Source organism: Microcebus murinus, chromosome 14 (assembly GCF_040939455.1).
Source record: "Microcebus murinus isolate Inina chromosome 14, M.murinus_Inina_mat1.0, whole genome shotgun sequence".
Classification (NCBI taxonomy): Eukaryota; Metazoa; Chordata; class Mammalia; order Primates; family Cheirogaleidae; genus Microcebus; species Microcebus murinus.
The window spans coordinates 23,583,264-23,599,773 of NC_134117.1; the positions used below are offsets into that span (position 1 = coordinate 23,583,264).

A 16,510-nucleotide genomic window follows, 5' to 3' on the forward strand; every position below is an offset into this window, starting at 1 on the left:
GCTCTTACATTTAGGTCTTTGATCCATTTTGAGTTAATTTTTGTATATGGTTTAAGGCAAGAGTCCATTGTCATCCTTTTGCATATGTTGAAAAGTTTTTCCAGCACCAGTTGAAAAGACTGTTCTTTCCTCACTGAATAGTCTTGGTGCCCTTGTCAAAAATCAGTTCACTATATATGCAAGGAGAGCTTTGTTTTTGTCTTTTTTTTAATGAAACCAATGGTAATGTTTTGTGTTTGCTTCAGCATTTCTTCTTAAAGAAAGATGAAACTCCTTGCAATAGTGATAATTAAATTAATATGGAACATTAGCTGACTTGAACTTCCAATTGATAATGCATAAACTGCATCCATTTGAATTTCTTAATATAGCAAGAGGTCTGTGAAAGGAGTGTATTTGTTGAAAAATCTTTGATACAAACTAAGGAAGATACCCTTCATCAAAAGACCAGAGAAATAATCGTTGTCCAAATCATGAGATAATACTCAAGGCATCCTTCTTACAACTTGGAAAATGTAGAACTTACATATTACCTTACCCACTAGCCTCCAAACACATTGTCTATATGCATTGTCTATATTTATGTGTGAGGTTAGGAGTACCTCCAAGTCAATGAAAGTTATCAACCTGTATATAGTCTTTGACTTATCCTTGAGGGATTTATCAGTTTGTGAATAGATTATGCAATTGAAGATTAAAGAAACATAAAAATAGGTATAGTTTGACTATAAAATACATTTATTATACTCCTTAGTGATGTTTTTTTTTTTTTTTTGAGACAGAGTCTCGCTTTGTTGCCAATGCTAGAGTGAGTGCCATGGCATCAGCCTAGCTCACAGCAACGTCAAACTCCTGGGCTCAAGCAATCCTCCTGCCTCAGCCTCCTGAGTAGCTGGGACTACAGGCATGCACCACCATGCCCGGCTTATTTTTTCTATATATATTAGTTGGCCAATTAATTTCTTTGTATTTATAGTAGAGACAGGGTCTTGCTCTTGCTCAGGCTGGTTTTGAACTCCTGACCTTGAGCAATCCGCCCAACTCGGCCTCCCAGAGTGCTAGGATTACAGGAGGCATGAGCCACCGCCCCCGGCCGTGATGTTTTTTCTTAAGAGGTTTTGAACTGTTGTTTTTTTTTTTTTTTTTCTACCAGAAACAGTAGATTAAGAGGAATTTTTTTTTTTTTTTTTTTTTTTTTGAGACAGAGTCTCGCTTGTTGACCAGGCTAGAGTGAGTGCCGTGGCGTCAGCCTAGCTCACAGCAACCTCAAACTCCTGGGCTCAAGCAATCCTTCTGCCTCAGCCTCCCAAGTAGCTGGGACTACAGGCATGCGCCACCATGCCCGGCTAATTTTCTATATATATTAGTTGGCCAATTAAGTTCTTTCTATTTATAGTAGAGACGGGGTCTTGCTCTTGCTCAGGCTGCTTTCGAACTCCTGACCTCGAGCAATCCACCCGCCTCAGCCTCCCAGAGTGCTAGGATTACAGGCGTGAGCCACCGCGCCCGGCTTAAGAGGAATTTTTGAACAGAGAAACTAGGGTAACAGATAAAAAGAAGAAAAAATCCCTCTCCCAAAGGAGAATGATCCCTTTCCAAACAAAACAAAACTAGGTAATTGTGGTTAGTAGTTATTAATAAAAATAAATTAGAAAACAGTGTCATAACACCAAACAAAATTAAAATCTAATCAGAATATGTCATGAGGGCTCAGCTCCTAAAGGAGAGTTGTTAAGATGAAATTTGATAAATTCATACTAGATCCATTGAGTTGTATCAACAATCTGATTAAGATAAGCTGAACTTGACAGGGCCTATGGTGAATGGGTTTGCATAGCTAGAAGGTTTATTATTTATAGTTTTAACTATAAAGCAATAAACTATTTAATAAACTATAAAGACTCCATCTCCTCCCCACACACACCTTTTTTTTAGGGCAAGCTCTCACTCTGTTGCTAAGGCTGGAGTGCACTGGTCCGATTATAGCTAACTAACCTTGAACTCCTGGGCTCAAGTGATCCTCCTGACTCAGCCTTCCGAGTAGCTGGGACTATGGGTGTGCATCATCACCCCTGGTTAAGTGTTTTTTTTTTTTTTAGAGATGTGGGTCTCACTGTGTTGCCCAGGCTGGTCTCGAACTCCTGGTCTCAAGCAATCCTTGCACCTCGGCCTCCCAAAGTAAGACTACTTTTATATAGGATACATACTTTACCTTTTTTCCAAAAGGGATTTGAGTTGACTTGCAAAGTTAAATGCATCTAAACTGAGTCAGAAGACTAATTTTTTTTAATTAAAGAAAGCCCATAAGAAAATATATTTCCAAATAGTTATTATTCTTCATATAGTCAACTTATTAAGGAAAATGTATTCCAGTATCACTGTCACTTCTTAGACATTTTAGGAATTCTTTTGGAAGTGTATATTGCCTCTAGGAGTGATTGTTTTGAATGAGTGAAAGCTCATTTAGATGTGTGAGTTCTATCATGTTTGTTTTTAGTAGGTATTATTTTATAAGTCATATCTCATAATACAGCCTGATTATTTTTATTTCAGAATAGAGTTTTTGTTTCTGTTGTTTTGAGATAATTGTCCTTTAGAGAGGGACAACTTATTTTGGAATAAATCCAGTGATCCCTAGGTAAAAATACTTCATCTTTGTTTGGTTAACTGAACTAAATTTCTTTCTTTTTGCTTTGTTTACAAGTTGTATCTTAATGTGGGTTCTCTAAGCTTCTTTTTAAACTAAGCTATTTTTGATATCATCCTTAATTTAAAATTTTTCTGCATATTCACACTGTTTTATCTTCTTTGCCCCAATGTATTAATAACCTATGTGTGACTATGATTTCCTAAGAATATTAATACCTGATAACACTAAACCAGTACTATCATATGAAAAAATCAGAGCTGGTGGTAGAACTGGTTCTCATCTAGACTATGGTATTGACAACATGGTATAGTTAAAATAATTCTGAGCAATCCCTACTCCGGAAGGATCTTATTATAACTTATTGCTGATAAAAGACCGTTTTAGTATTAAATGGGGAGAATATTTAAGCAGTAATTGAAGGAACACCTGACTAATAAAGTAATTCTGTATGTGTGATACACGATACTTGTATATACTTGTGCTATTTCAAATATTTTGTGAAAGATTATTTAAAACTTTCTGATTTGATAAAATTTATTAAATTAGGTGAGAATAAATTAGGGAGGATGGATGAAACAATCCAAAATAGTGCTACTAGGTAAAGCTTGGGTGATGGGTTTAAAGCAGCTTATTTCATATTTGCTCTACTCTTATGTGTATAAGTAAAAATATCCTTAATAAAATTAAAATAAAAAATCAGGACTGCAGTGGCTCATGCGTAATCCTAGCACTCTGGAAGGCTAAGGTGGATGGATCGCTCAAGGTCAGGAGTTCAAAACCAGCCTGAGCAAGAGCTAGACCCTATCTCCACTAAAAATAGAAAAAAATTAATTGGCCAACTAAAAATATATAGAAAAAATTGGCCAGGCGTGGTGGTGCATGCCTGTAGTCTCAGCTACTCAGGAGGCTGAGTCAGGAGGATTGGTTGAGCCCAGGAGTTTGAGGTTGCTGTGAGCTAGGCTGACGCTGTGGCACTCTAGCCTGGGCAACAGAGTGAGACTCTGTCTCAAAAAAAAAAAAAAAAAAAAATCAGGACCTGGTGCATTCTCTAAGGCCTGTAATCTTAGCACTTTGGGAGGCCAAGGTGGGAGTATCACTTGAGGCCAGGAGTTAGAAATCAGCCTGAGCAACATAGCCAGAGACCCCCATTTCTACAAAAAATAGAAAAATTAGCCAGGTGTGGTAGCATGGGCCTGTAGTCCCAGCTACTCAAAAGGCTGAGGCAGGAGGATTGCTTGAGCCCAGGAGTTTGAGGTTGCAGTGAGCTGTGATGATTCCACTGCATTCTAGCCTGGGCAACAGAGCAAGACCCTGTTACCTCGCCCTCCTCCATCCTGCAAAAAAATCTAGTGGAGGAAACTGACAAAATGCCAATAAAGTGATTCTTTTTTAAAGGGCATTTAAGGCCGGGCGCGGTGGCTCACGCCTGTAATCCTAGCTCTCTGGGAGGCTGAGGCGGGCGGATTGCTCGAGGTCAGGAGTTTGAAACCAGCCTGAGCAAGAGCGAGACCCCGTCTCTACTATAAATAGAAAGAAATTAATTGGCCAACTAATATATATACAAAAAATTAGCCGGGCATGGTGGCACATGCCTGTAGTCCCAGCTACTTGGGAGGCTGAGGCAGCAGGATTGCTTGAGCCCAGGAGTTTGAGGTTGCTGTGAGCTAGGCTGACGCCATGGCACTCACTCTAGCCTGGGCAACAAAGCGAGACTCTGTCTCAAAAAAAAAAAAAAATAAATAAAAATAAAGGGCATTTAAATTTTAAGGTCTTTTAGTCTTTTCATTTCCATTTGAGATATTATAGTCATTATTTTGACTGTTATTACTCCTTTTTCTTAAACCTCAGGATTTTTTACACTACTTACCTCAGGAAATGAAGTACTATTTCTACAACCAAGTAATGCTTTTGAGATGATTTCTCAAAAGAGTTATTAGGAAATTATTAGGAAAGAATTTAAAAAGAAACAATAGTCCTATCCTATTTATGGATGAAAGTCCTTTGTACTAGTTGAGCTAAATACTCTCAAGACTATTATTTTTAGATATATTTATATTACATATAAAATATATTTTATATTTTAGGTGTGTGTGTGTATGTGTGTGTGTGTGTGTGTGTGTGTGTGTGTGTATGTGTGTGTGTGTATAAAGTTTTAGGTAGTCCTATTATGTGAGTATACACTTAATTTCCAAGCTTTGATTCCCTTTATGTCAAGTCCCAGTTAAGGTTTCACTAATATTAATCTCTCTGAATTATAATAATAAATGGTTTATTTCTATATTATTAGGAAATTTAAACAGTTGCTTAATAAAATCCATTCCATCTCCTTCATTACATGGTAAGTGATAGAAATATTAAATTACTAATGTTTATGATATTTACTTCCCATTGCTAATCATAAAAGCATTCAATTATAAGACATTTTTTGTGCATAAATGTCATGTAATAATATTAGTTGCATCATTAAAATTAGTAAGATGAATCTTCTTTTTCCAGTATCACTGCTGTTTTCAACATGGCTAAATGTGTTTTTCAGAATAGTTCTAACACAATAACTACCTTTGTGATTCATTTTCTCTTCTGCTTACACATTCTTTGGATGTTGGTTTTATTATGGAAATAATGGCCACTGAGGAAAGGACAAATGATAATGGAATCAGTCTGTGCAGCAAACATTTAGTTTAAACCTTATGAATAAAACCTGCTGGGTCAGGGAACACTAATACTGCAGTTGGTTACCTAGGCAGATCATGAGAACATTGGGTTTGTTTTCTGTCATTGGAAGCACTTGCTTGGTTTGATAGTCACGTGAAGGAGTCAGATTGAGTTGATTACAGGGGTCCAAATCAAGTGACTGCATAAAGATTCTTTTATCTCCCAAATTTTTAATCTACCTTCTTAATTTTCCTTGAGATGACTAGAAATAATAACATTATCCAGGATATTTGTGTTTATTAAATAAATAATTTATTTCCTGCCTAGATTTCCAATTCATTAAATACCTAAATTCTGTTATTTCTTTAAGATTGTTTGGGCCAGGTGTGGTGGTATAATCCTAGCACTCTGGGAGGCTGAGGCGGGAGGATCTCTCAAGGTCAGGAGTTCAAGACCAGCATGAGCAAGAGTGAGACCGCGTCTCTACTAAAAATAAAAAGAAATTACTTGGCCAACTAAAAATATATAGAAATTAAAAACTAAAAATTAGCCGGGCATGGTGGCTCGTGCCTGTAGTCCCAGCTACTCAGGAGGCTGAGGCAGAAGGATTGCTTGAGCCCAGGAGTTTGAGGTTGCTGTGAGCGAGGCTGATGCCACGGCACTCTAGCCCGGGCAATAGTGTGAGACTCTGTCTCAAAAAAATAAATAAATAAAATAAAAATAAAGATTGTTTGGAGAAGATAGCCAAACATTTTATTTAAATGGGCTAGGTAACTTATATGGAAATATATGATCTAAAGTACAGGCTAAAGGTGCACACTGTTGGCCCATGGACCCACCTCAGACCATAGACCATAGCTTGGTTCAAAGAGTATTTGTTTAATTGGGTCAGTATTTTAAAATTGAGAAATTACAGGTAAAAATATAGGTTGACAGTTATCACACAATTGGTAACATTTGGGTCTCATTCCCACAGGGCCGGTCAACTACAGTTGAGTAGCTACTTCCTCCTCTAGGCAAGATGTATGCCCTCACTTAGCCAACTTTACACATTAATTCACTTGCCTGACATCAACACAGGTGGTTGGAACATATTATCTGAATCTGAATTTCAGAGAATTTGTCAGATAAACTTTTTTTTTTTTTTTTTTTGAGACAGGGTCTCGCTTTGTTGCCCAGGCTAGAGTGAGTGCCATGGCGTCAGCCTAGCTCACAGCAACCTCAAACTCCTGGGCTCAAGCGATCTCCTGTCTCGCCTCCCTAGTAGCTGGGACTACAGGCATGTGCCACCATGCCTGGATAATTTTTTCTCTATATATTAGTTGGCCAATTAATTTCTTTCTATTTATAGTAGAGACGGGGTCTCGGCTCTTGCTCAGGCTGGTTTTGAACTCCTGACCTTGAGCAATCCACCCGCCTCGGCCTCCCAGAGTGCTAGGATTATAGGCGTGAGCCACCACGCCTGGCCTAAACTTTTTATTAATAGTACTTTGATATGTTTATAAAAAGCAGTTAATCTTGGCTGGGCGCGGTGGCTCACGCCTGTAATCCTAGCACTTTGGGAGGCCGAGGCGGGCGGATCGCTCAAGGTCAGGAGTTCAAAACCAGCCTGAGCGAGACCCCATCTCTACCAAAAATAGAAAGAAAACTAATTGACCAACTAAAAATATATATACAAAAAATTAGCCGGGCATGGTGGCGCATGCCTGTAGTCCCAGCTACTCGGGAGGCTGAGGCAGTAGGATCGCTGAGCCCAGGAGTTTGAGGTTGCTGTGAGCCAGGCTGACGCCACGGCACTCACTCTAGCCTGGGCAACAAAGTGAGACTCTGTCTCAAAAAAAAAAAAAAAAAAAAAAAAAGCAGTTAATCTGTATAAGCCTGAATAAATCGAACATAGCTTCTAAGAAGACTTCCTAGGCTAGGTTCATTGGCCCCCTTTCTGGCCCTCTATACTTTCTTAGTCACATTATGTTACTGATCTTCTAAAATTTATTATAAATATCTAATTATATATCCCTGTAGTGCAGCATGAGTAGCTATAATCCCCTTCAGGTCAAGGATCATGAGTTATTTTGTGTTTTGTTCTCAACGTCTAGTACCTGGTACATAGTAGGTATCCAAATGTTTGTTAAATTTCTCTAACTTTAGTACAAGCATTTAGGTGCTGTGATCTGTTTTTATTTTTGGGAAAAAATATTAGCCATTTCTATTTTTGTATCACAAGCAGTTCCTTTGGTTAAAGAGGATTTTAAAAAGTTATAATCTCAATAATTTTTAGTTTGTCTATCTTAAATTGAAAACAGTACTGAAAATACAAGATCCTCTGAAGTATATCTATCTCAAAGGGGATATTTATGAGTTAAATAATTATTTTCATTTTACCTTAAACAGCCTTCTAATATTTTTAGCATTTTTAAAATAAATCTCTTAATTGCCATTTAATTTTGCCTTTGAAATGAACCAAAATTGGCAGTCTCTCAAACTCCACTTATTTTACTTACGTACATATCTAGTCACTTGGAAGTTCATTTTATTTTGTATTTGTGTAAGTGTTGCATAGTATCTAGCTTTTTTAAGTAAATTAAAATTGAGATAGTTTTATGAAACTTTCAATGTTTTTTAAAGATCTATTGTAATCTCTGGGGTTAGAGATAAAATTGTTGAGTATAGACTATTAATGTGTTAGGGTTTTCAAATAGTTTTGAAAAGTGGGAAAAATCTTCTTGCATTTGTTTACATGAGAATTGGAAAGACTTTATTTAAAATATTCTCAATGAAAGATGTGTATTATTCATTACGTTTTCTAGTTTTATAGTTATAGAGAACTAACATTGCATAGCCTAATAACGAGATAGAGAATGTTTATGTTGATCACATTTATAGGATAAAAGCAAATGATTATTCTTGGGTGGCTGGGTTGCATTTTGTTTTTCATAGTGACTGTTGATGGTAGTTTCTCCAGTTGTAATGCTTTTAGAACTTTTAGACATTACATTTGGTCATTTCTGCTCTTTTATTTAGTATCATCTCCCTTTCACAAAAAATCCAGGAGTAAGAGGAGTACCACATGTTTTCAAAATCCTGAATGTCTCTGGGGAAAATTACTGCCTATAAAGTAAAACACAATGTGTATCTTAAAAGTGTCAGTATATTTAAAGGAAATATGTATTTTCAACTCAGTTATTTTACTAGATTAGGTAGCTTCTTTTAACTTTATGGAGTGCTATAACTGTTTAGGGCAAATATCCACTGACAGAATCAAAATTAAAAAATTTCCTTGCATTCCAAATTTAAACATCTAGTTAGATTTTTAGCAGCATACAGTTGATTCTAGTCTATATCAAGATGACAAATTTAGGTGTTGGAAGGGTAAAGAAGTAGGTAGGTACTTCTAGGTAGGTAGTTAGGTTTTAGTAAACTCAGCTTAAATGGGTACTTGAGAGTAAGATGGACTGCTCTGACTTGCTTTTGTATCCTTTATTTAGTCTTGTTTCACAATCCATAGTTCAATTTTAAACACCATTTGACAGCTGCATTCACTTTCTATCATATTAACCTGAAATGTGCTAGAGAAAATAAACTAAGACAAATAGATTTTTCTGTTTGTCTTTTGACTTAACATTTCAGGATCAGATGTGGCTTATATTTGAGACTAAAGGTGCCGGAAAAGTAAATAATATACAATACTTAGGCATATCTTCAATACCCTTGTTTTGTTATGGCCAATTAGGCTAATTTTAGTGATGGTCAGAGACTTCTAAATAGTAGTAACTCCTGTAAATACCAGTTTCCAAATGGTATCTCTCTATTCCAGCCCATCACAACAGTTTTAAAATCAGCTTTTGTTTTTGTTTTTGTTTTTGTTTTGTTGCTTTGTTTTGTTTTTTAACAGGAGAGCCAGTGTAACTCCTTCAAGACTGGAGTGACACACACTGCATCTGCATCTGCCTCATGTGAGTTCTCATTTTGGCAGCAGCACTCTACTAGGCTGGAACCTCTGTAGAGGTTTGCCCTTTATTTTTCTAAATCTATAAACTACTACACAGTATGTCTTGGTGGCAAAGGTAAAAAGTGCATGAGAATTTCAAACTTCCCTGCAGAAAGTTTTCGGCTCATTCCAAAGGGACTTTCTCCATTAACATAGGTTTTATCTTGTATGAACAGTATTACTCAAAACAGAGCCCACAACTTTCATCCACAACATGCAGTTATTTTTTGAAGAGCGGTTTTTTCCTTTCACATTATAGAGTAAAGAATATCTTTAAATGCTCTCAGTAGCTTCAACTTTCAAAGCTTTGGTTGTTCTCTTTATAGTCTAGTTACGTAACCTGAGAACACTGTGTGCTGTCCTAGTGGCTAAAGCAGTCCTCTTTTTTGGACTCTGGCCCTTAAAATAACTTCTTCCTTTGTCTTTGGATATTGAATAAGTTGGGGTAAGCCGAAGGACCTTTTTAGAGAAGAAATAAGCAGTTGATGTGTGAGGTTATGTTTGCTTTGAAGCTATTGCCTGGGTTTTGGAACCACAGAAAGTCAGTTGTAAAGTTGAGCTAGAAACTGTGCATCATGTACTTGCCACAGTTTTGTGAGAGAAATTGAAATTAGAGTCGTTGCAGCTGTGGAGCGGCATAAAGCTCTACAGACTGAGGTGATATATATGGTTCCCTACAAATGAGGCTGACTTTGAAGCACCTGTTTGACTGAGAAAGGAATTTTTCTTTTAATTTTTAATTTTTGTTTTTAAAGGAAGAGCAGTACATGGTAAGCTTCAGGAATTTTTGCTACCAGGTCAGAACAAATGTGTTTATTCCTGAGGAACACTTAGAATAAAACATCTAAATTCATGCTCTGTTGAGCTGCAATTCTGCTTTTGCAGAATTGTACTGTATAGTTCTCTAGCAGATAATTTAATGACCTTGGAGTTCATGTTGCTGAAACAATTATCCGGGAAGCTTATGAGAAAATGTCAATAGCTAGTAGGTCTTACTGATTAATATAGACCTTGATGAAATAGATAGTGTCGTCAAAGTGGAACTTGGACTCTCTTTGCTAAATCCATTTCCACCTGTGACTAGAACAGTTTATTTTGGACTAGTTGAAAGAAATTGGAGAGAGAAGTGTATGTTTTGACACCCAAGCTTAAATTTTGATGGCCTATGTAATCTAGAATTCATGTTTAGCAATGGTAGTATTCCCTACCACAGAGAACTTTGGATGAGAGAGACCTTCTGGCTTCAGCTGATGTTTGTTCTTGCTGTATAACTTTGGGTCAGCAAATGGGGAAGATACATTGTATTTTTGGAAAGTACCTTGAACTCATTGAGAGAAAGGAAATTTAAAGCATTTATTTCTATAGGTGGAATTTCTAGAAAGTCACTTCCCTTGAACACGTGGGAAGTTCTGCCCTGTGATTAAATACAATGTAGTGTTTTATTTTCTGCTAGTCTATTTTCTACTATTTATTTTGCCAGGCTTTGTACTGGCAAAATGGGGATTTGAGATTTTTTCCCCCCTTTATTTTTTTTTTTTCACTAAGAATTCTGAGTAAATTAATTTGAGCTTCAGTCCAGATTGTCTCATAGACATAGGTTTTAAACACCAGTTACTCCATCATTCTCTAATTACCTGACTCTTTAGGGAAAATTGCTGATTTAGGTGTGAGCCTAGGTGGGAATAATTAAGGTTTGTTTTTGTCCTCCATTCTTAAGGCATATCCAGAAAATTATCCTTCTGAAAAAATTAATAATTAAAAATATTAATATATGGGCCAAATTCTGTAAGAATGAATGTCCAATAGAGTACTCAAAGTACTTAGCTATATGGAATTTTTTTTTCATTAAATATTGTTTGAAATAAATGGACTTTGGTTAGGAAATTGAGAAGTAATTTTTGGTTTTTGGAAATTGTATTAAAATGAGATTTACTTGCAATTGAGGTGGGGGCAGGGTAAGGTGAGAGATGTTATGTTCCCAGCATAACTCAAATTTACATCAGTGGGTACCATGCCTTACTGGTTTTATGTTAATACACCAGCTTTTAAGTCTGTTAGTGTGTAGCACTTTCTTTACCACAGTGCGTATCTTATAGAATAGATTTAGGAATTCTGCAGGTAAGTCTTCAACAGGTTTTTTTGAGCGGGGGTCGGGGGAATGAGGCAGGAGTTGAAGGGAAGAAAGAAATATAGCCAGTTTTGAAAATGTTAACTAGGGTTCACATTAGCATTAAATTATTTTTACCCCTATGATAACAGAAGAAACAAAAACAGCTTTTTTGGGCATTGTCCTGAAGAGATGAGACTTAAGCATCTCCGAAAGAACCTTAAAATTTTTAGGCTTCTGGATTTTAAGTCTGACAACTGTTTATTAAAAGATTTTGAAAACCCAGCTTGCTTTTTAAAAATTTCAATTTAATTTAAAAAATAGATAAATACATTATATGTTACAAGTTTTAAAGGTACAAGAAGACACATGAAAGTCTTCTTTCTTGTCACTTAGCCACTCAGTTCCCTTCTTTGGATGTAATCAGTTTCTTTTCTGTATTTCCTGAAATATTCTAAAGGATTGCTTTTGGAAAAAGAAAGTTGAGTCATACTCATTGAAATATTAGTACTAACTTGGATAGGCAGACTGTTACAGTGAAAAATCAGTTTGAGCCATAAGCTAAAGATGTTAATAGTAGATGGAAAAACTATAATAATATTATAATAATAGTTGCATTATTATGAGACTACAAGAATAGGAGGGATATTTTTGCCTGATTTGACATTTAGCAAGCTGGCAGGTCTTGTTGTTTTTATATAGCTTACCTACTCATAGAGACTGATGGAAGGATGCTTATCTAAATATTTTATTTGGAAGAAACCTATTTAAAGGAGCAGTGTTTTCTTTATGCTGAATTACAGTGATAACACTAAAAAGTTTTTTCATTATAGAAAATTTCAGACATACACAGTAGTAGAGAAAAACCCCCATAGTCTGAAATACATGGTATTTGACCTGTAACAAACTCAGTATTTTTCTTTGGCAGATAAGGAAATATTTTCTTTTTATACACATACTTGCATGTACTCATTCTGCCATAATCACATCTAATGAAATAAATCATAATTATTTAATGTCTAATTCTCAGTTCATATCCAGATTCTCTAATTGCCTCAGACATGTCTTTTTATGATTGGCCTGCAGTAACAACTTATAAATTTTGATGGCTATAACATTGGTAGGGCTGATACGAAAAGTCAGTCTAACAAGTAGAACAAATATGTCGATTGGAGAAGGAATATAAAGCAACTACCAAGCCAAATAGGAATTCCAAAAAGAGATTGTTTTTAAAAAAGCTCATTTTGGATTTTGAAGGATTTCTGTGTCGACTGTGCATATCAGTGAAGGCTCTCTTAATTAGTTTTCCGTTTACTTTTATTCTCATGATTAATATCACAGTTGTGCATATTAGTTTTTTAAAATTGTGGGAATGAAAGAATAGATAAAGGAAAAAATGTTAGGAATAGGTTTCCTAAGAATGAAGGAACTATACTGAAATGTATCATAATTCATCTTGTTGCTGCTGCTCCTGCTATAATATGACCTATTTCCACAGACTAACAATTGAGTTCTTTTATGACTTGGGACAGTACAAAACATGGAGCTTGAGGGGAAAGAAGAAAAATGGCAGATTTAGGAGGAGGGATGCATTGGGAAAGAGCAGAAACTCAGTCATTTGCCTTCTGTTTTAACTGGCTGTTCTTTATGCTGACTAATGAAAACCTCCTCTTTGTGCAGTGTACAAGTCCCCGGAGTATGAATCCCTTGGCTTTGAGCTTACTGTGGAAAGATTAGTTTCTATTGGCTATCCCCAGGAGCTACTCAATTTTGCTTATGATTCTACATTCCCTACCAGGTAATTTTTTAAGATGTTTTTGGATTAAGACTATTTCCCCTACTCCCAAAATTAGTAATTCCAAATTTATCTCTGACCAAAAAAAAAAAAATTATCAAATAATTCTTTGCTTTTTTGGTTGGTGCTGATTCTACAGTTCCCATGAAATTTTCACACACACCGTATCTTTTGTGTTCTTGAATTGAACTTAGTTTATTGCTATTGAAGAAGACCTACTTATTGGTGAGAAAAGGGATTACTAGACCTACTTATGGGTAAGAAAAGGGGTTACTAAAACTAATCACAGATGGTCCTATCTTTGACTGTTGGAGAGCAGTTATATGTTTTGCTAATATATTTAACTTGGTAGTCAGAGCCTTGGCAGTTTACGTTTCTGGATTTGATAGGGAAGATTTAAAATTAAAAAAGATAATGTTCATTGGAGATGCTATCATATATGTCCCACATATGACATCTGATAGAAGAAAAAAAGCTTGCTCAAGGAAATTAAAAGACTGTTTTAAAATGGTACCAGTTGTATTAAGAGGAATTATGTTTATGCCTTCTTTGATTAAGCTCTTATTCCATATAGAAAACAATTGAGATTATTTATCTATCTGCAGTGGTCCCCAACCTTTTTGGCACCAGGTACCAGTTTCATGGAAGACAATTTTTCCACACACCAGGGGTTGGAATAGTTTTGGGATGATTCAAGCACATTACATTTATTGTGTAGTCAGACGTCTCTGCTAATGATAATCTGTATTTGCAGCTGCTTCCCAGGGCTAGCATCACCACCTCAGATCATCAGGCATTAGATTCTCATAAGGAGTGTGCAACCTACATCCCTTGCATGTGCAGTTTACTTTAGGATTCGCTCACCCGTAAGCATCTAATGCCCCAGCTGATCTGACAGGAGGTGGAGCTCAAGTGGTGATGCCAGCAATGGGGAGCTGCTGTAGATACAGGTGAAGCTTCACTGGCTTGCCTGCAGCTCATCTTCTGCTTTGTGGCCCAGTTCCTAACAGGCCATGGACCAGTACCATTCCTCAGCCTGGGGGTTGGGGACTGCAGTCTGTCTAGACAGAGTAAATGTTTTTTAATTGTTCTGGGATTAATTTTTAAGATCTAATTCACTCACTTTAGCCTCTAAGGTTATATTGTTTTGGGACATACTTGAGTGGCTACAAAGCTGGAATTAGATGAGTTGGTTCATGGTGATTGAGTAGTACTACATAAAATTATTGTCTGTATTACTTTGCATAATCAACAATGTCTTCGTTTTCACATAGGGGACTTGTCTTTGACACACTATATGGAAATCTTTTGAAAGTTGATGCCTATGGAAACCTCTTGGTCTGTGCACATGGATTTAACTTCATAAGGGGGTGAGTACAAAGAACCTTTAGCCTCCTTCTAGTGTTTTTATAGTCAAATAATATGATGATGACATTGTCTCCCAGATGTAATATACTTGCCTATTCCTTTCATCTTTAAAGAGAAAATTCCTTTACATAAGGTTAGTTAACAGTTAGGCAGTTAGAACCTAAACTGACATACAATAGTTGGCAATTAGATTTTGCATAAATTAAGTGCCTTCTAATTATACAGCATTCAACAAAGCTAATCTTCAAATTTGTCCAAAAGAACTGTAGTAGTTTTGACTTATTTGAAATTCTAAGATTTTTATTTTCTCCTTTTTAATACAGTTCTCAGGTAGCTGCTCCGAAAAGGTATGTACGTAAAAGTGCTTTGAAAAATTTTTAACTATAGCAATTTAAATGACTAAGATTTTTAGTAACAAAACAACGGAAAAAAATTATTTTTTGTTCAGTAAAAATGGGAGAGAATTCTAGTGTCCCTAGTTCCACTGAGAAGTGAACAATGGGAACTCAAAATTTTGAAAACATTTGGGCAAAGGGAAAATTGGTTTTCTGTTAATTAGCAAATGTTCCAGTGGGGCTCTGTTTTTGTTGGGATGTGTTATGTTGTATGTACACATATATGGACCAGAGTTCTGCTGATTTATAAGGTTCAGAAAAAAATGGTTGGTAAAATCTTGATTTTTAAAAAATTTATCTCAATAAAAGCTCACTGGAACTCCAAACTTCCAAAAAAAAAAAAAAAGATTTTTAGCAGCTAATACATTATTTTTTATATACTAATGAACACTTTCAACCATTTGATTATGTGATTAACATTTTTTTAAAACAAGGTTAAAATGAATACAGGGTTATATTTAAAACAAATAAGGATAAGCTTTATTTTCATAATCAGAATATTTCCACTATTGTCACTAATTTGGACTTTGTACCCTAGTAGACAGGAGATAAAATTTAGTATATACTTTTTATTTTGGCGAAGCATCCCAACTTTTTCTTAAAAAATCATACCACCACAATTTGACAACTTCTATAATTGTGGCTTTACAATTATACATTTTCTTTACTGTTATACTACCTTATTTACTACTGACATTAGGGTCAGAACAGCGCTTAAAACCAAAATAGGTTATGTGTCAGTCTCTTGTGTAACTTTACCATGTATTATTCATTCCTGATGGAAAACAGTAACATCAGTCTACATTGAAATTGTTAAAAAGACAATGTCTTATCCCAGCTACTTGGGAGGCTGAGGCAGGAGGATCACTTGAGCCCAGGAGTTTGAGGTTGCAGTGAGCTATAGTGATGCACGCCACTCCACTCCACTGGGCAACAGAGCGAGACATCCTGTCTCAAAAAAAAAGTCTTGTTTGTGTGTGTGTGTGTGTGTGTTTTGTGATAAGCCCAAAAAAAGACTGAAATTGTACCAGCACTTTCTTTAAAGCTAAGATCACAGTGGTGCCCCACTTAAAATTGAAGAATCTGATACAAGACTCTTCAGCTGGCATTACTGGCATTACATAGGCTCAAAGATGTTCAGGCATACATAGTGAGAACAGTGTCAAATATTAGGTTGGTGCATAAGTAATTGCAGTTTTAGCATTGTTGAAATTTGCTGTTTGATGTTGGAATGCATTCTTAAATAAATGTGGTTATGTTATACATCATTTTAATGTGCATTTTTTTTGCTAATGACTTATTACTTGCTGTTTATTTTACATTTATTTTAGACTTTGGAAATGTTAGACAAAAAGCAAATTATAGCACTTTTCTTGTTCAAGTTCAAAATGAGTTGTAAAGCAGCACAGACAGCTTGCAACAACAACACATTCGGCCCAGGAACTGCTAACGAACATACAGTGGCAGTGGTGGTTCAAGAAGTTTTGCAATGGAGATGAGAACTTTGAAGATGAGGAGTGCAGTGGCTGGCCATTAGAAGTTGACAATGAGC

At 36.0% G+C, this 16,510-nt stretch overlaps 1 protein-coding gene across 6 annotated transcripts in view; it reads left to right on the top strand.

Moving 5' to 3' along the window:
* Nucleotides 1-16,510, top strand: part of NT5C2 (5'-nucleotidase, cytosolic II) — a 128,901-nt gene that overhangs the window by 96,917 nt on the left and 15,474 nt on the right. For 4 of the 6 annotated variants that reach the window (XM_012770366.3, XM_012770303.3, XM_012770318.3 and 1 more), the window contains 3 exons: nt 13,081-13,198; nt 14,470-14,565; nt 14,887-14,910. In XM_012770366.3, the coding sequence (XP_012625820.1) occupies nt 13,081-13,198; nt 14,470-14,565; nt 14,887-14,910 (238 nt within the window). Of the gene's footprint in view, nt 1-9,197; nt 9,259-13,080; nt 13,199-14,469; nt 14,566-14,886; nt 14,911-16,510 lie in introns of those variants that run through there. The other 2 variants (XM_012770348.3, XM_012770323.2) reach the window with 2 other exon arrangements.